We start from the raw sequence: 20,505 nt of genomic DNA on the forward strand, positions 1-20,505 counted from the left end.
CTATTCTTACTACTGTTATTTTAACTACTGTTAATAATATTAACAATAACCTAATATATATCAGCCTGTAATTCTTTATTTAATGTGAACTGGTTTCTAATAGATCAAGATTATATATTCTATCAAATCCATAGAGAACATAGCCTGCGAAATACTTAAAAGTAAATGGAAAAATAACTTGGTATTCAGATGAGCAAGTTGAAATTCTAATACATTTTTGTAAGCATTGAGATCATTTCTCAACAATATGAAGGTACACCTCAACAACACTGGCAGCCAAACCCAAAGTTTACTTGCCTTCAGCAGTGCATTTAAACTATTCTTTTGAGATCCTTAGAGCATAAAAGAAATTTGCTTATTACAGCACGTGTTTTCTGCCAGAAATGAAACCCACATGAAATCTCAGTAAAGATCCTTTGGTGAACATGGTTCTTGACATCATAGCTGCCTGCAAAATGATCAAAGAGAACATGTACACTGCATATAAAATAATGACCATAAATTCTGTATATTAAATAAAGTCCAAATAGTTTCTACCACTTCTATCTGAACACTGTTCATAAGTTAAAAATACAAAGAATTCTGTTAGTATGTACTATAGGATATATTCTTGTAAGAAAAAGAATCTATATGTTTTAAATTAATACCATACCTTTAAGATGTAAGTAGAGAGCAATCATCCTTTCCTAAACTAGTAAATGATCTATTAAGAGAATCTTCTCTGCCATTTGAAAGCAGTAACCTAAAACAGATCTTATTCAATCGCTAATATTTCCTTTGATTGCAAATTATTTAAGCTGTATGTCGAAACTTTCCCAAGGGGAAAGGCTGAGGTAAGATTAGTAAAAGCTCTATTCAATGTAATCCTGTTTTGAAAATGTACCCCATCACATTAAGGGACAGAGACAATGTCAGTAGAAATGGAAAAAGAGGATGAGGAGAGAAGGACAATGAGAAGGATGAATAAAAATATAATCATAATAATTAGTCATAGTAATTCTTGTTTAAAGTTGCAAAAACAAGACTTGAATTCTAGTCAATGATTTGTGAAGTCTGTCCTTACTCTTTATTATATAAATTGTTTCTCCAAACTATTTGTTTCCCATTAATTATTAGGACTCCAATAACTTCTGTACTTTCCTTTTAAGAACAAAGAATTAGGCAAATTGCAACAAGATTCATAAAAATACTTAAAAACTTTGACTTCATCAGCTAATACTATGAAACTATACAAGGAGAAAAATCAAGATATGCAAAAATGCATACAAATTCCACACAGAAGATATACCTGGATGGAGAGTTAGGATAAATCTTCTTTCTTTTTTTTTTTTAATTTTATTTTTTGGTCTTTCAATTACAGTTGTCCCATTTTTTACCCATTGCTCCCCCCCACCCAGCCCACCCCTTCTCCCACAATCAAATCCCTCCCGTTGTCCATGTCCATGAGTCATTTATACACCTTCCTTGACTAAACCCCTCCCTTTCTTATCCTTCTTCTCTCCCTCCCCCTGCCCCCCTACTGACTGTTATTCTGCTCCTTGTCCTATTTTGTTTGTTTGTTTATGTTGTTCTTTAGTTTCCTGTATTAGGTGATATCATATGGTTTTTTTCTTTTCTTTGCCTGGCTTATTTCACTAAGCATAATTCTCTCTAGTTCCATTCATGTTGTCGCAAATGGCAGGAGTTCCTTCTTTCTTTCTGCTACATAGTATTCCATTGTGTAAATGTACCACAGTTTTTGGAGCCACTCATCTACAGATGGGCACTTAGGCTGTTTCCAGAACTTAGCTATTGTAAACAGTGCTGCAATGAACATAGGAGGGCATAAGTTCTTTTGAATTGGTGTTTCAAGATTCTTCGGGTATAATCCTAGTAGTGGAGTCGCTGGTTCAAAAGGCAGTTCCATTTTTAATCTTTTGAGGTAATTCCATACTGTTCTCCATAGTGGCTGCACCAGTCTGCATTCCCACCAACAGTGCAGCAGCGTTCCCGTTTCTCCACATCCTCGCCAGCACTTGTTGCTTGTTGATTTGTTGATGATGGCCATTCTGACTGGTGTAAAGTGGTATCTCATTGTGGCTTTTATTTGCATCTTTCTGATGACTAGTCATGTTGAGCATTTTTTCATGTGGCTATGGACCTTCTGTAGGTCCTCTTCGGAGAAGTGTTTGTTCAGGTCCTTTACCCATTTTTAATTGAATTGTCTGTTTTCTTGATGTTGTGTCATATAAGCTCTTTATATATTTTGGAGATCAGTCCCCTGTCCGAGCTATCATTGGCAAATATATTTTCCCATATGGTTGGTTTCCTTTTCATCTTGCTGATGTTTTCTTTTGCTGAGCAGGAACTCTTTAGCTTGATGTAGTCCTATTTGTTTATTTTTTCCTTTATTTCCTTTATTTATTGCCTTAGGAGATGTATCCATGAAAATATTGTTCTACGGGATATCTGAAATTTTCCTGCCTATGTTTTCCTCTAGGATTTTTATGGTGTCATGGCTTACATTTAAGTCTTTGCTCCATCTTGAGTTTATTCTCGTGTGTGGTGTAAGTTGGTGGTCTAGTTTCATTTTTTTGCACATCCCTGTCCAGTTCTCCCAGCACCATTTGTTGAAGAGGCTCTTCTCACTGCATTTTATGTTCCTTCCACCTTTATCAAATATTAGTTGACCATAGAGGCCTGGGTTTATTTCTGGGCTCTATATTCTGTTCCACTGATCTACATGTCTGTTCTTATGCCAGTACCAGACTGTTTTGATCACAGTGGCTTTGTAGTATTGTTTGATGTCTGGTATCGTGATTCCCCCTGCTGTGTTCTTCTGTCTCAAGGTTGCTTTTGCTATTTGGGGTCTTTTTTGGTTCCATATCAATTTTTGGAGTATTTGTTCTAGGTCTGTGAAATATGTCATTGGTTATTTCTTTTTAAATTCTTTTTCAGACTTTTTTAGATGTCCTATTGACAAGCATGTGTTATTTTTATAAGAATGTCACAGAATGAGCACTCCATGTCAGTGATTGATCTGTAGAGAGGCTGTATTATATCACTACAGTACTATATAGAACCATCTTTCACAGCATGGTAGAAGAAGGCTATTGGCAGAAAGCTAATGAGAGAAAACATTAGACACAGTAGATTAACATATTCTGTATATGTATTATATATTTCATTATTGCCATAAAACTAAAGAAAATAAAGTTATATGGAAAATATATTTAGAATATTTATTGAAAAACATTCATGTATAAGTGGACCCACCACATATTTCAAACCAATGCTGTTCAAGGGTCAATGGTATAGTTTGAACTGAGCCACTCAAGAGGGTGGCCAGATCTCTGCTGCAGAAAGCCCAGCTGCATCTCTGCCATATGGGGCAGTTGATTCCTGGGGGCTCAGTGAGGTGGTGATGAGGGCCCCTCACAGCTAGTTACACATAGCACATTCTACTAGAAATTCATTCTACAATATGATTTCAGAGCAAAGGTGTCATACATAATCCAGACAGAAATATAGTCACTCAAATAAGTAATTATTTGTATAAGTATGTATCTGAATTTACATAGGAATCTTAGAGCTATATCATGGAAATTCTAAACAGTAAAATCAGAATCATGTATGACAGTAACCCTGAACCTCCACACTTTGAAGATTGATTTAGGGAGAGAACTTTAGGAAGTGCTGACAACAGTTAAGGTGAGAACCATATGTACTTCCTCTCTGTGCTCATAGTCAAAGAAATAAAATACTAACGACAGAACAAAAATAATTCTCAAAAACATCTTCCTGGAATAAACACATTAAAGGTGAGTTGATAGCTTCCTGTTAAGCCTCCTTCCAAAAATCTGTATTAGCAATTAGTAACATTATAAATGAAAAGTTTGGATGTAATACAATCTAAGGGTAATTCCTCCTCAGTACTATGCTCTACTTCATTTCTTGCACACACACATTTGCACAATATACATAATAAAGGAAATCAGTCCATATCAACTGTATACTTTCACAAGAGATAAGAAATTAGGTCTTATCTGCTACTGATTTAAAAAGTGGAGACTACTCAGAAGTTAAATACAGAATAACTATTTGGTTCAGCAATTCCTCTTATGGTTATATATTCAAAAGAATTCAAATTAGAATCCTGGTAAGGCATTTAAACACCTACCTTCATAGCAGCATTATTCACAAGAGCCAAAATATGGAAACAACCCGTGTCCAAAATAGATGACTCAATAAAGAAAATGTAAAAAAATGTGTTATACACACAGAAGAGAATATTCTCAAACTTAAAATAGAAGGAAATTCTAATGCATGTTACAACATGGATGAAACGTAAGGACATTATGCTAAGCAAAAAGGACTAATCAAATAAAAAGACAAATACTGTGTGGTTTCAGATATGAGGTATTTGGACCAGTCACATGCATATAAACAGAAAATAGAATGACAGGTGTCAGGGACAGGTGAAAAGGAAACAAAATGGAGAATTACAGTGTAAGAAGTACAGTTCCAAAGTGCACGATTAAAAAGTTCAAGAGACAGGCCGCACAACAATAAGAACATATATACTACTGAACTGTATACCTAGAAATAAATAGTTAACATGGTAACTTTATATTATGTGTATTTTATCACAATCTTAAAAGAATCTATACTAATAACTCCTTATAACAATTATTTTTTTTTTTCACTTTAGTTGTTTGCAGTAATCCTTTCAATAGTGTTCACTCTGCTGTTGCTCTTTTGTGATGGGAAAATTTCTTCCTTCACAGGAAATGGAAAAGTTCGCCCAGAGCTCTGGTGAAGATGGCATTGTGGTGTTTACCCTGGGGTCAATGGTCACTAACTTGACAGAAGAAAATGCTAATATGATTGCATCAGCCCTTGCCCAGATTCCTCAAAAGGTTAGATAAAGTACCTTAGAGCAGAAAAATAATGAGTGTGTTAAACTCTGTGAAGGGTCTGATTACAGACATTTCTACATGAAAGGTAAACTATTATGATAGCTCCAATTTATCTCAGATATCAATTTAAAAACAAAATGCACATGCAGGTGCTAAAGTGGTACTTAGGGTGTCTTGATTGACAATAACATTGGCATTAATATGAAGCTCACAAAGAAGTATATTTCAGAGGGACACTGTGAGGTTTGGTATTAAAACAGTGCTGTAGGCAGGTACAGATATCACCCAACTCGGTCCTGTCAGTTGCTCCATTTTCTTCCAGGATTCCTAGGGAACTGTAACACTGCAGATGTTCTCAGAAAGCAATTACATCTTAACAGTAACATAAAATAACAAATGATAACCGTCTGAAAGACATCATACAGTTTAGGCTTACCAGGTATTCCAGGCCTGTCTTACTTTCTCTGAATTTTGTAACAGGCCTATTCAATGTGTTCTATAAAATGTGACCCAGAAACATCCTATCAGAATGATAACCTCCTGATTGAAGAAGTAGAAGGGAATATGAAAAAAAGAGAAAACCAAAAACAAGCCTAGCATGGGACAGGTTCACATGCACCCACTTCTCCAAAAAATACAATAGTAATAACACATGAAATACACTAGAAGTCTCTGGGTATTTGTGAAGTATTTTTAGTTTCATAAATAATGTAACTTTCTCCTATCACCTACATTAACTTGCCCCAGAACCTGAAGTTACTTTAACACTCACATAACAAATAGAGGTTAACTACTTATAAACTAGAATCCAGCATATGAGGCTTTCTTAGAAATTTCAGAAAGAAAAAAAAACTAATTTTGGTACTGGACTTAGAAATTGCTTGGCCATTTATGATTAATTAGCCATATTAGTCAATGCTGTCAGTGCATTGTAGCACATTGTGAAGTGTTAACCTTCAGTTGAATAAAATGTATCATTATCATCCTACTTGATCTTCTCAACAGCTATACTATTATTTATGATGTGCCAATGGGCTTTTCAAAAACTCTTCTACATTTTAAGAGGATTTTCAATCCTAGCTAGAATGATAATACTAAATTCATGTAAAATTTACCACTTGAAATTTTTCATGGAGAAAGTGGTGATAAACTAGAAATCTAAAAGAAGATAAACTTACTCTTAAAATAGAAATTATTTATTATTAATAATAAATTGTTAAACATCAGAATGATTTAATTTTCACAAATAGCTGATTGAATTTATTTTGTAATTCAAATTTTGTAAAACTCTAATGAAATAACTCATGAAACTAGTGAAAATAAGTAAACCATTTTCCCAACATTCAAAAAGAAATAAACAGGTTAACATTAAATCTGGAAGATGAGAGCTGGTATAATAAATAGTTAAAACAAAGTAAGTGTGTAAGTTATTAGCAATTTTCTGATTTATGCATTACAATTATATGACTACCAAAAAATTTTTATATGCTTGAATGGGTCGTTGGTAATCTCATTTGTCTATCCCTAACATCATGACTGCATTAATACCTGACTGATTATAAAAATAAGTGCACGTAATATAAATATCTACTCCTCTTACATCTGTGTTTTATTGGTTCTCATTATCTAACATGTCATATCCTCATTTCCTTATCTGTATTATGAAAAAGTTTGAACTAGATGTCCTTTTATCTATTTTGGATTTTAAGACGCCATAACTCTGAACTTTGACTCATGGAATGTGTCACTTTCTTTACCCTAACAGGTTATATGGAGATATGGTGGCAAAAAACCAGATACACTAGGGACAAATACTCGTCTGTATAAATGGATCCCCCAGAACGACCTTCTTGGTGAGACTGGAAAACACTGAAATCATAGTCAATTCAATCAGAGTGATGAACAGTTCACTAGAAAAGAAATTTATTGAACACTTCTTATTGAAAAACCTCAAAAATAAAAATTACCTTCCTCATATGTTATTTCCCAGCTGTAGGGGAAAAGAATAACAGTAGGCATCTTATTTTAGAAAGTCACATTCCATATGGCCACAAATAAAATATCTTTATTTCATGTGTAATTACCTCTCACAGAGAACATCTCAACACTTTATGATCATCACTCTTGTCTCCTTACTCTCTCCTTAAACCCATGCTTTAACCCACTTAAGGGTGCAAAGTGTCCCTGAAAAACATCAGCTCATCTTTTGTTACCAGTGACTCTTCATTTTCCATTGGGAAAAAATTCAAGATCTCTTTCTGAAGTAATAATGTATTGCTTTACAATGTGTGGCTTTTCCTTCCGCTGATTCCTGTGCCACTGCCGTCACATTGCCTGCTGCCTTGACACCCTACATAGCAGACTCAGTGATTTCACTCGTTTATTATGAGAATATATTCTAACATGCCTCGCCACTCTTTTTCATGCACTTGTTAAATTTTATCCAGAATATTCTCTTTCAATTTGTTCACTGGCAACTTGTATTCATTTTCAAGTCATAAGAAACACACCAATCTTCTATGCAAACCTCCACTACCTCTCCAGAAGCTGTAGGTGCCTCTGCCTTTGAGTTTTGAAAGACATTTTAACACAGTCTGAAGTGCATACCAATCAGTTACTAAATACACTGTCCCTGTTAGGGCCTTTATTGTCCAACACTCATTTTATTCTATGATTTATAATTCATAATTTTCTGAAATTCACCCAATCCTAGGTCATCCAAAAACCAAAGCCTTTATAACTCATGGTGGAACCAATGGAATCTATGAGGCGATCTACCATGGGATCCCAATGGTGGGCATCCCTTTGTTTGCGGATCAACCTGATAACATTGTTCGCATGAAGGCCAAAGGAGCTGCTGTCAGACTGGATTTCAAAAAAATGTCTAGTGCAGATTTGCTCAATGCATTGAAGACAGTCATTAATGACCCTTCGTAAGTATCACACATTTTAATAGATAGTATTGATAGAAAGATTCTTTTTTGTCAATGGTGCATATGAGTTTCATCCCATTTTTTTTTTTTTAAGGTTTGTAATTATTTTATTTTTGGTTTTTCAATTACAGTTGTCCCATTTTTCCCCCATTTCTCTCCCCAACCCAGCCCACCCCTTCTCCCACAATCATATCCCTCCCCGTTGTCAGTGTCCATGAGTCATTTATACACGTTCTTTGACTAAACCCTTCCCTTACTTATCCCCCTTCTCTCCCTCCCCTCACCCCCCTATTGACTGCTATTCTGCTCTTTGTTCTATTTAGTTCTTTTGTTTGTGTTGTTCTTTAGTTTCCTGTATTAGGTGATATCATATGGTATTTTTCTTTCTTTGCCTGGCTTATTTCACTAAGCATAATTCTCTCTAGTTCCATCCATGTTGTTGCAAATGGCGGGAGTTCCTTCTTTCTTTCTGCTGCATAGTATTCCATTGTGTAAATGTAGCACAGTTTTTTGATCTACTCATCTACAGATGAGCACTTAGGTTGTTTCTAGCACTTAGCTATTGTAAACAGTGCTGCTATGAACATAGGGGTGCATAAGTTCTTTTGAATTGGTGTTTCAAGATTCTTCAGGTATAATCCTAGTAGTGGAATCGCTGGCTCAAAAGGCAGTTCCATTTTTAATTTTTTGAGGTAATTCTATACTGTTTTCCATAGTGGATGCACCAGTCTGCATTCCCACCAACAGTGCAGTAGGGTTCCCGTTTCTCCACATCCTTGCCAGCACTTGATGTTTGTTGATTTGTTGATGATGGCCATTCTGACAGGTGTAAAGTGGCATCTCATTGTGGTTTTTATTTGCATCTCCCTGATGGCTAATGATGTTGAGCATTTTTTCATGTGTCTATGGACCTTCTGTATGTCCTCTTCGGAGAAGTGTTTGTTCAGGTCCTTTGTCCATTTTTTAATTGGGTTGTTTGTTTTCTTTTTTTTTTTTTTTTTTTTTTTTTAAGTATATTTTATTGATTATATTGTTACAATAGTTCCAATTTTTTTTTCCCCTTTGCTCCCCTCCGCCCAGCACCCCCCTTCCCCAACAATCCCCTCTCCAAGTCCATGCCCATGGGTCGTACATACAAGCTCTCCCGCCTCACCCTTTCATATATTCTTCTTCTTCTTTTTTTAAAATTAATTAATTAATTAGTTAAATATTTTAACAATAAAAAATAACAATTCCTCCCTCTCAGACTTAAGACCCTTTACAATCTTATAAAGGACAATGGATGAAGGTCTCGAGCTCCTCTAGCTGCTTCAAGCTGGACATGGTCGTCGTCCTACCTACCCGTGGGTCAAGAAATCCCTAATAAGAGTGGGGATGTGGAGGGGAGGGTGGCCTTCCCACAAGGGGAAGGATCGTGCAGACTCCAGGTTGGTTGGCTGTCTCTGGACAACGGCATGCTTGGTTTGACAGGCTGGCATCCTTGTTGTATTCTGGGGGCAACAGGGTTAAAGGACATCATTTAATCCGTAACCACTAGATGACAAAAGACAGGTATTAATTTTTCAATGTCCCACATTAGGGAAAAGAAGGGCTTCTTTGGAGGAAGGTGTGCCAGGTACATCTCACCTGTCCAAAACCCTTTTGCCCATTATACTTATTTTGGACTGGGGGAAATATTTTAGGTTTCCCCCATCTCAGGCCTCTGGGCTTTTTCTGTCCAAGCCATTAGGATAGAAAAGAGAAACCAGTTTTAAAGTGAAGCCCACAGACCACCCCGTTCTTCACCAACCCAGCCACTTAGTTCAGCCAAACCATTGAGTCTCAGGAGGCAGCAATGCAGACAGGATTAAGTGAGGCCTATGCATACAGATAATCACTCAGGTAATGAGATTGTAGGCTTATGCCCTCTGGTTCAATTTTGCTCATTTGTTTGTGTTGTTCATTAGTTTCCTGTAACAGGTGACAGCATAAGGTAATTTTCTTTTGTTGCCTGGCTTATTTCGCTAAGCATAATTCTCTCTAGTTCCAATCATGTTGTTGCAAATGGTAGAAGTTCCTTCTTTCTTTCAGTACTTATTCATTGTCATTTTCCCCCTTTGTACTCGTGTTCCTCTCTGTCTCTCTGTTTCTTCATCTTCTTAAAGCAGACCCTTTAGCATCTCTTGCAATGCTGGTTTGGTGGAGATGTATTCTTTTAGCCTTCTTTTGTCTTGGAAACTCCTTATTTCACCTTCCATTTTGAATGAAAGCCTTGCTGGGTAGAGTATTCTTGGTTGTAGGCCTTTGTTTTTCATTGCTTGGAATATTTTTTGCCATTCCCTTCTGGCTTGTAGTGTTTCTGCTGAGAAATCTGATGATAGCCTTATTGGAGCTCCCTTGTATGTTATTAGTTGTTTCTCTCTTGCTGCTTTTAGGATTCTCTCTTTGTCTTTGAATGTTGGCATTTTAATTATGATGTGTCTTGAAGTGGGCCTGTTGGGGTTCATCTTCATTGGGACCCTCTGTGCTTCCTGGACTTGCGTGACTCTTTCTCTCGTCATGTTAGGAAAGTTTTCTGTCATTAGTTTTTCAAAGAGGTTTTCTATCCCTTGCTCTTCTTCTTCTCCTTCTGGAATTCCTATGATACGGATATTATTACGTTTCATGTTGTCCTGCAGCTGTCTTAGAACCTCTTCAGTCTTGTTCAGTCTTTTTTCATTTTGTTGCATTGTCTGGGAGTTTTTGTGTAGGTTGTCCTCCAGCTCGCTGATCCGATCTTCTGCTTCCTCTAGCCTGCTTTTAATTCCTTCTACTGTGTTCTTCAATTCAGAGATCGTATTTTTCATTTCCTCCTGGCTCTTATTGATAGCTTCTATGTCCTTTTTCATGCTCACGTAATTTTCTGTGAGTTCCTTGTAGTTTTTCTGGAGTTCTTTGAAGTTTCCGCTGAGCTCATTCAGCTTCTCCATAATCCATGTTTTGAATTCCATATCTGATAGTTCGCTCCCCTCTATTTCATTTAGCACTCTTTCTGGGGATTCTACCTTTCCTTTTGATGGGAGGTTGTTTCTCTGTCTCCCCATTTTTTTGACTCCTATTGTTTGTTGGTGCTTCTTGGAATGATCTGCACTTCCTGGATCTGCCTCTGGTGGCGTCAGATCATGTACCAGTCTGGCCCTAGGCAGCCTGTTGGAGACTTCCAGGGATCTACTGCTGTTGTCTGTCTTCTTTGATTGTTAATCTATTCAATCTGTGATTAGCTGTCAGGCTTAAGGACTGTGGGTGTGGCAGCTTAATTCCTGTAGGCAGGGCTTTTGCTTCCCCTCAGGCTGACGCCACTTGGAGGGGAATGGTCTACCCGCAGTACTGGGGATGAGTCAGCACTGGGACCCAGTCAGCTGCTCCTCCAGTTCTCCCCTCAAAGCCACCGTGCCAAATTCTCCCCAAGTGTCTCCAGTCCTCTCTGCCTTCCCTCTGCTTGAGCCCAGGGTAAGTGGTGGCCAAAATATTTTCGTATGTGATCCACTTAAGAGCTCTTTTTCTCCTGCTGTTTCTCTCCGGCTAGCAAGAAAGCCTGTGGCTTTTCGCTTTTCACAGCTGATACTATTTTACTTTCCACTCTGTCGCTGTAGGCTGGGAAGCCCAGCTGGGGGTTTAGACCCTGCTCTTCTCAGGGGGAATCCCCGGCTGCTGAGCTGTTTCTCAGCCCCTTCAGCTGCCACCCGTGGGAGCCCAGCCAGCCCTTCCACGTCTCCGCACTCCCTACCGGTCACGTTGTGATGTAGCGGCCTTTTCTGTCTCTCCGTGGTTATAAGACTTCTCTCCAGCTGGTGTTCGGTTCGTTATTCCAGATGATTTCTCCAAAATTACATTGTAAATCCAGACTAGTTCTAGGAGGAAGTTAGTGTAGCTTCCACTTACTCCTCCGCCATCTTGTTTCTCCGGGTTGTTTTCATCCCATTTTTAAGAGGTTGATTTGACATTATTATCATAATTTAACCCATCTTAAACCTACTTTTTTTCAACCACTCAAAAAGTTGAATTTTACCCCATTTTTAAGGGGTGCTCAACTAGAGCAACTGTTTTCTTCACCAATAATATAAAGTAATAGATAATTGTAAGAATGCATTTTCAAAAATTATGTGATAGAACAAAGAGAAAAATTAATTATGAACTAGAATTAAAAATTACAATAGCTTTCAAGTCAATATGTAACATTTATGATATTATAAATTTCTTTTTCAAGTACATTTTATTGATTATGCTGTTACAGTTGTTCCAGTTTTTCCCCGTTTGCCCCCTTCCACCCAGTATACCCCTCCTGTCCAGCAATCCTCCCCGCTTAGTTCATGTCCATGGGTCATGTGTTTAAGTTCTTTGTCTTCTCCATTTCCTATACTATTCTTAACATCCCCCTGTATATTTTGTTCATACCAATTATGCTTCTTAATTGCTGCACCATTTCCCCCATTCTGCCCCTTCCTTCTCCCAGGTGATAACTCTCCAAATGATCTCCATACCTGTGATTCTGGTCCTGTTTTGGTTGTTCACTTAGTTTATTTTTGTTTTTGTTTTTTTAAATTCAGTTGTTGATAGTTGTAAGTTAGTTGTCATTTTAGTGTTCATACTTTTGATCTTCTTCTTTTTCTTAAATAAGTCCTTTAACATGTCATGTAATAATGGCTTGGTGATGATGAACTCCTTTAGCTTTATCTTGTGTGTGAAGCACTTGATCTGCCCTTCCATTCTAAATAATAGCTTTGCTGGATAGAGTAATCTTGGTTGTAGGTCCTTGCTTTTCATCACTTTGAATACTTATAGCCAGCTCCTTGCCTGCAAAGTTTCTGTTGAGAAATCAGCTGATAATCTTATGGGAACCCCTTTGTAGGTAACTCTGAATTTCTCTTACTGCTTTTAAGATTCTCTCTTTATCTTTAACTTTGGCATTTTAATTATAATGTGTTTGGGTATGGTCCTCCTTGGGTCCAACTTGTTTGGGACTCTCTTTGCTTCCTGGAGTTTTGTGTCTCTTTCCTTTGTCAAATTGGGAACATTTTCTTTCATTATTATTTCAAATAAGTTTTCAATTTTTGCTTTACTCTTTTCTTTTTTTCACCCCTATGATTTGGGTGTTGGTATCTTTAAAGTTGTCCCAGGGTTTCTTAAGCATCTCCTTGATTTTTTGCATTCTTGTTTCTTCTTTCTGTTTTGGATGAATATTCATTTCGTCCTTTTGTTCCAAAAATTTTGATTTGAATCCTGGCTTCCTTTCATTCACTGTTGATTCCCTGTATATTTTCCTTTGTTTCACTTGTATAACCTTCACTTCTTCCTTTATTTTTTTGCTGTACTTGATGTGTTCTCTGGGCATCCTTATCACCAGTGTTTTGAACTCTGCAACTGATAGGTTGGCTATTTTCATTTTGTTTAGTTTTCTTGGGTTCTGTGTTCTTTCATTTGGGCCATAATTCTTTGCCTCCTCAATTTGGCAGTCTCCCTATATTTGTTTCTGTGTTTTAGATAGAGCTGCTTTTACTCCATGTCTGAGTAACATGGCCTATGTAGAAAAGGCACCCATGAGTTGGGTGGGACAGAGCCTTAGGTTATTGCCAGGGCAGGGCCACCCACTTCACTGCATTGTGGCTCTGTTTGTAGTCAGGTGTTTGGAGAAGGAACAATGCCACTGCATGGCTTCTGGTGATTTTCCCAGCACTAACTTCATTTTTAGTCACCTCACCACTTCTCGTATGTGATTGGCACCCTTCCAGTTGCTGCCCTGCTGTCTGTGTACATTCTAAGACCATACTGGCCCTTTAAGCAGAGAAAATCCTGCAGTTTCTTCTACCACTCCAACTCCCACTGGTTTTTATTGCCAGAGGTAATGAGGGTTTAACTTCCCGGTGCTTGAACCCTGTGCTGTGCAGTCTGGCCTGGGGCTGGAATCTCTCATTCCCAGGGTATCCCTCCCAATTTCTATCCAACACACATGAATGTGTGACTATCTGTTCTACCACCACTTATCAGAGCCATGTGTCCTCTCCACCCCTGCCAGAACTCTGCCTCTCCTACCTGTATGGATGAGTGTGGCTTCTTTAAGTCCTTGGTTGTCTGACTTCCAAATAGCTTGATTTTCTGATGGTTCTGGTTGTTATTTGTTTTAGAGATCTGGTTGTAATTCTTTCTATGGTTGTGCAAGGAGGCAAAGTATGTCTACCTATGCCTTTATCTTTACCAGAAGTCTGGAACTATAAATTTCTTTACACTTATTTATTTTCTTATAATCTTTTAACAGATTTTATGAGATATTATTTACATGTCATGAAATTCACCTGTTTACATTATAAAATTTAAATATATATAATACATTTACAGAGATATGAATCTATCACCTTATATAATTTTGGGATATTTTCATCATCCCCAAAAGACATGCCATATGCCTTAAAGTCAATCCCATCCCTCTTGCCCAGGCAACCATTAACCAACTTTTAGTCTCTATAGATTAGTTTTTTAGGACATTTCATAATAATAGAATCATACAAGGGCTCACTTCTTTTGCATAGCATAATGTTGTTAGCTTTGTCCTTGTTGTAGATTTGTACTGCTAAATAATATTCTATTATATTAATATAGCACAATTTATTTATCCATTTATCATTTTGTGGACATTTTACTTGTTTTTAAGTTTGGCTGTTGTGATTATTGCATGAATATGTGTAAAGGTGTCAGTAGTTACAGAAAATGTAAACAGACTAAATCATTTAAACATAAGTACTGTCAGAGTAAGAGTGGATTTTAAAAATTAACTATATATACTATTTAGAAGGCATGTTTATGTTGAAGTGTACAAGATTTTCAAAAAGTAGATAAAAGATCTGTTTCAACAGTGACCATAAAAAAGATTTAGCTTTAGTATTAACAGACACAGTAGACCAGAAGCACTACTGAAAATTAAAATAAGAATTTTCATAGTAATAAATAGGTTAATCTTTCAAAACAACACAAATTATTAATTGCTAACACCTACTAATAAATTCCCAATTTAACAAAAAATTAAAAGTGGACAAAAAACGAAGTACCAAAATATAAGTTGCTTCTCCACATCTTCTTATCAATAATTCCCCAGGTTGGGGGTGAAGGCCTTTGCTTATGAAGAAACATAGGATGTAAAATGACATTCCCACACAACTTACTTCATTGTTACATCTAAGCAACTATTTTTGTCTTTGTAATAAACAAGTTGATTAAAACGGCTTCACTTAACTCATATACAAGGGGATTTGAAATCACATTAAACCAACGTACAAGTATATAAAGATGTATGGATCAAATAGTGAAAAAAATCAAAGCTATAGAAGAAATGTCTAGGGAAGTAATTAGTGTGGCCAGAAAAATCTTCTGTGAGATATAACATTGACATCAAGGCCTCCATCAGAAGTTGAAGCCTTGGGTATTACAGAGAAGACAGCTCCAGGAGAGGGACAGAGGAGACAGATGTGCAAAAGTGTTGAGGTGGAAACACACTTGGCAGCTTCACTGAACAGCCAGAAGGCCAGTGGGCCAACCATAGAGTGTGCATAGGAAAAAGTGATTGGAGAGGTGGTTGCCAAAGGTCTGTCCATTGTCAAAATGTAAAATCCAACCAAGTAAATTTGAAGAACTTAATGGACTCTATTATGTGATTCATGAATCAGGCAGTAAATCATTAGCAACTAGAATGGCTCTAGATGGGTTGTCCAAAATGGAAGGTTTGTATAGGCACAAGATTGTGTGTGTGTGAGGAGTGGGGGGAAACATCAACAAAAAGAATAAAAGATTATTTTTAGACTGGGCATCTTTTTCCTGGAAAGGAATGGCAAGGGTTTATCATACAGATTGCCTCTTCTTCCAATGGAAGATGCAGAGGACCTAAGTGACAGATTACCTCACTGGTATTGATCAGGAAATTCCAGACTGGTTGGTAAGGGTTATATTTCTGGGAGAAGTTTAAAGTTCACATAAATCAGGTATTAAATCTAGTTTTGGCATGATGGTCTTTCAACAGAAGTAATGTCACTTAGAGCCTACAGTTTCTCGTTAACTCCCTGTAGGGTCTTGTATGCCAAAACTAATTTGGAATTTATTCAAACCAAATGGAAGTTTGAGCAAGAGAATGTGATAATTATATGTGCTTCAAAATAATACAATTATGAGTGGAAAACAGACAATATATTTATGAAGAGAAAAGTAGAACCACAGGGACAGTAAGGAGACATATCTCCCGCCATGAAAACATTACACTTCTAAACATTGACAGCATCATCTTAAAACTGTATTTCACCATCTGATTTATGTCAAGGAAAGAATGTCCAAAACTATCAAAACATTTATAAAAGTTTATTTGAGCTAATAACCGAGGACCAGACCAGAAGCTAGATCAACAGATGAGAAAATGCTCTGAAGAATGGCAGTTTGCCAGTTCTTTTTATGCATTTAGGATCACATGAGAAAATATAAATAAGGTTACATGAAATCCACTAGTTTTAAAGAGGCTTGAAAGTAAAGTAGAGGTGGGTGGGGCAGGGGGAACCTCTAGGATTGGATAAAAAGTAAAATGGAGAGATACATACTTCTTTTACAGAATAGTTAATGTTTATAGTAAATACAGCTGGAATGTGAGCAACAAGAGAAGTTTGTGGTCATTGTGCTCTGGTGCCTGGGTTTATGCCTCCAAAAATGACTCTGGGCTTTCAATGGTATTATGTTATCCTTGATTCATAAGAACAATGGACAGGCTCATTGAAGGTAAAGATTAACTTTTTACTAAGGAAGCTATAGACCTGGGACAAGACTACTCACCAAAACCTACCCAGTTAGAAATTTATACTGAACTTGTCAAGCCTGCCATGGAGCCCCTTTTTTGTTCACACTTATAGCCCTTAGAATGGCCCCTATTACTTCCTCTGCTGAGAAGAGATAAATTTTCCACCTTATCCTCCTTCTTCACTTTGTAAAATATTTGTCATCAGAAAATTTCAATTTTAAAGCCAAACCATCTATGAAGACCCAAATAAAAATATACTTCTGCAATTCTATGACATTTATTTGAAACATATGTATGACGCTCTGGCTGCTGTGGCTCAGTGGATTGAGTGTCGGCTTGCGAGCCAAGTGTCGCCGGTTCGATTCCCAGTCAGGACACATGATTAGGTTGCACGTCAGGTCCCCAGTTGGGGGTGCGAGTGAGAGGCAACCACACAGTGATGTTTCTCTCCCTCTCTTTCTCCTTTCCCCTCTCTCTAAAAATAAATAAATAAACAAATAAATAATAATTAAAAAAAAAACATATGTATGACACTTCAAAACCCTTTTATGGGAATAATTCACGTAGGCAAATTAATCCCTTTCAGTGTTAGCACCTTTGTGTTTCTCTTTTAGATATAAAGAGAATGCTATGAAACTATCCAGAATTCATCATGACCAGCCAGTGAAGCCTTTGGATCGAGCAGTCTTCTGGATCGAGTTTGTCATGCGCCACAAAGGAGCCAAACACCTGCGGCCAGCCTCCTATAACCTCACCTGGGTCCAGTACCACTCTTTGGATGTGATTGGGTTCCTGCTGGCCTGTGTGGCAACTGCTATATTTGTCGTCACAAAATGTGTTCTGTTTTGTTGCCAGAAGTTTGCTAAAGCAGGAAATAAGAGAAAAAGGGAGTAGTTTCTGGGGCCTGAAGCTGACATATCTCATAGATGGCACTGCTCCAGTTTCTTCCAACAAGAAGTAGTTGTGATATAAGGGTCACTTCCTCCTGTGACAGAATGACTCTTCACAATTCAGCTTCTCATTTCAAAATTTGATTTCAGTTATTTACTACCTTTTTAAGAGTTATAAATATGTTATGCCAAAGATAAAGACTGGTAAAAAAATAAAACAGAAATAAAACCATGTGATTATATATTTAAATTCTTATTCCAATTTCAAGTTATATAAAAAAAAAACAAGCTTAACTGTTTCAAACACATTGACACAAGGACAGTAAGTGCTCTAGTCACATATCAATATGATTTTGCAAATATTCAGAATATTTATCTGCATTTTTGGTGCATAATTCTGTAGTTTTCTCTTTTGCTAAGGAAACTCTTCAGTACTTAGAACTGTGTAAAATGATTAAACCTTTCCATTTGATTTTGGGAGACCAGTAATGCTCCTTTGTTTTTCTGTACATCCAGACTCAGCATCACTTCTGACACAAAGACATGGCAAGTCGTTTGCCTTCATCTAGTTTATCTTAATTTACCATAAAAATGTATGTGGGTTTAGAAATAACAGCTTCCTATTAATGAAAGATTTTGGTTTCAGTAGCTAATTCTCTTTACCTCAGAGCCCCTTAAAAAGATTCATCTGGTTGTTTTCACTCCCATTTCAGCCTTTGATAATGGATGTACAGACCCAGTTGTAGGTTTGATAGTGTAGAACCAATATTCTATAAAATAAAACATCTAGATTCTTTCTCTCTTAAGAATATATCCTTCCTATATACTAACAGAATTCTTTGTATTTTTAAACTATGAACATTGTTCAAATAAAAGTGGTAGAGGGCCCTGGCTTCTGTGGCTCAGTGGATTGAGCGTCAGCCTGCGAGCCAAGTGTCACTGGTTCGATTCCCAGTCAGGGCACATTACCAGGTTGCATGTCAGGTCCCCAGTTGGGGGTGCAAGTGAAAGGCAACCACACATTGATGTTTCTCTTCCTCTCTTTCTCCTTTCCTCTCTCTCTAATAAAATAAAATAAAATAAAAAACAAAATAAAGAAAGAAACAAATAAATGAATAAATTATTTTTTTAAAAAGTGGTAGAGACAATTTGGACTTTATTAAATACACAGAATGTATGGTTGTTATTTTATATGCAGTGTACATATTCTCTTTGATTATTTTGACAGGCAGCTATGATGGCAAGAACCATATTCACTGAGGGATCTTTACTGAGATTTCATACAGAACTGGTTTATGGCAGAAAATACAAATATGTACACACACACATACACACACACCCAAGTCATACAAGGTCTTTCCAGAAAGTACTCAGCCATATAATATGAAAAATAGAGATATTTATTGAAGAAGATACAAGAAACATAGGATAATGATGCTTTAGTCTCCTTTGAAGCAGTCACCTTGGGACCTCACACAATTCTCCCAGGCACCATCAGCTTCCCCATTGTATTTTCCTGAATCTCATCAATGGTTTGAAATCTCTTCCCTTTCAAAGGTGATTTTAGTTTGGGGAAAAGCCAGAAGTCACAGGGCATCAAATCTGGGCTATATGGGGTGCTGAGTCACCTGGGTGATTTGATGTTTTGCCAAAAAACTGCATGACAGGTGATGCATGAATAGATGTGTTGGGATGAAGCTGCCAGTCATTAGTTGTTCATAGCTGCAGCCTTCTGAATCATCTGTATAGTTTCTGCAGAGGAATGGTCAAGCTTAATGCAAAATTTGATGCAGATTTGTTGCTCTACTATCTCAGTCATTTTGAATGCTATGGCCACAGTACATATGCTCACTCAGTGGCGTTTACTGCCCTCACTGACTAGTACAGGGAAGTGATCATTGTTCACACATGCACATTGTAGTCCACTCTCCTTGGCTGCCAGGTTATGTTGATGTCATGCAAAGTGTTCTCATTATATTAAAAATGGCTGGACTTTTTCTGGACAGACCTCATCCTATACATATATTTGTTATAATAGACTTTTATCTCTAATGTCACATCAGTACATTCAGAATCATAAAAGTTATTAATCTCAAAACTAAAAAATTAATATGCATTTGTTTACTCTGTCGTCGTCGGCGGCGGCAGCCGTCCGTCTCGAGAGACGATGGTGTAGCTTCTTAAGAGTCTATCTGCACCGCCGAGAATGGCTGTGCAGTCCAACTCGGGAGTGACACGGTATCTGTCTCCTCCCGTGTTGAATCAACATCTTGCGATGACGCTGGAGTGTCCTCTGCAGTGAAGCTGAAGCTACAGAGCCTGGGCAGGGTGATATGGAGGGTCTGCTGTTGCCCATGCAGCAGACCCCCCCTCTCTTTGCAGCTGAAGGGTCCAAGGGAAAGACGGAGTCAATACAGCTTGGCTTCAGGTGCGCCGCAGGAGTTGCCGGTGTTGACTACAACGTCAAACCGCCTTAGGGACTCCGGCTCCGGATTTTCTGTCGGGGTTTACTCCCTTTGTTTACTCTGTAAAGCTTCAAAATTAACTAATTCAATGCAAATAGGTGACTTCAACTCCTCAGTGAATTAACCCTACTGTAGCCACAGAAATGTCTTTCCCTAGAATACTCCATCTAGATTTTATATTTTAGCAAGCTATTTCCTTGCTTATAGATTTTGCTAGGAAACTGTGAGGTTTTTGAGAATGGCTACTGTTACATTTACTTCATGTTAGAAGCTTAACAGTAATTGTGTTTTAAATAGAAGTATTTGCAATAAAAACGTATTTCACAAAATATGAAAATAGAAGTGCTCACTCTTAATTTTGACTCATTTTGTTTTTAATGGAGAGAGACAATTTTCAGGAAATATAGACATATAACTTGATTATGCACTTTTCAATAAGATTTTAGGCTTTTAAAAAGGTTATTTATAAGCACTTACTGAAGGAATGTAATAATCAGAAACCTTGAATAATAGGTTCCTGAATATGGGATAAAACCA

General features: G+C 37.2%; 1 protein-coding gene across 1 annotated transcript in view; it reads left to right on the forward strand.

The window, feature by feature from the left end:
• The window catches only part of LOC150020043 (UDP-glucuronosyltransferase 2B31-like), a 33,138-nt gene extending 15,403 nt beyond the window's left edge, over positions 1–17,735 (forward strand). The window contains exons 3-6 of the mRNA XM_090266798.1: positions 4,767–4,898; positions 6,664–6,751; positions 7,612–7,831; positions 17,228–17,735. Coding sequence (XP_090122924.1) covers positions 4,767–4,898; positions 6,664–6,751; positions 7,612–7,831; positions 17,228–17,507 — 720 coding nt within the window. The 3' untranslated portion in view covers positions 17,508–17,735. The remainder of the gene's footprint in view (positions 1–4,766; positions 4,899–6,663; positions 6,752–7,611; positions 7,832–17,227) is intronic.
• The last annotated feature ends 2,770 nt before the right edge of the window (positions 17,736–20,505 follow it).

The sequence above is a fragment of the Furipterus horrens genome, unplaced genomic scaffold, assembly GCF_987537825.1.
Source record: "Furipterus horrens unplaced genomic scaffold, mFurHor1.1.pri manual_scaffold_2, whole genome shotgun sequence".
NCBI classification, from domain to species: Eukaryota; Metazoa; Chordata; class Mammalia; order Chiroptera; family Furipteridae; genus Furipterus; species Furipterus horrens.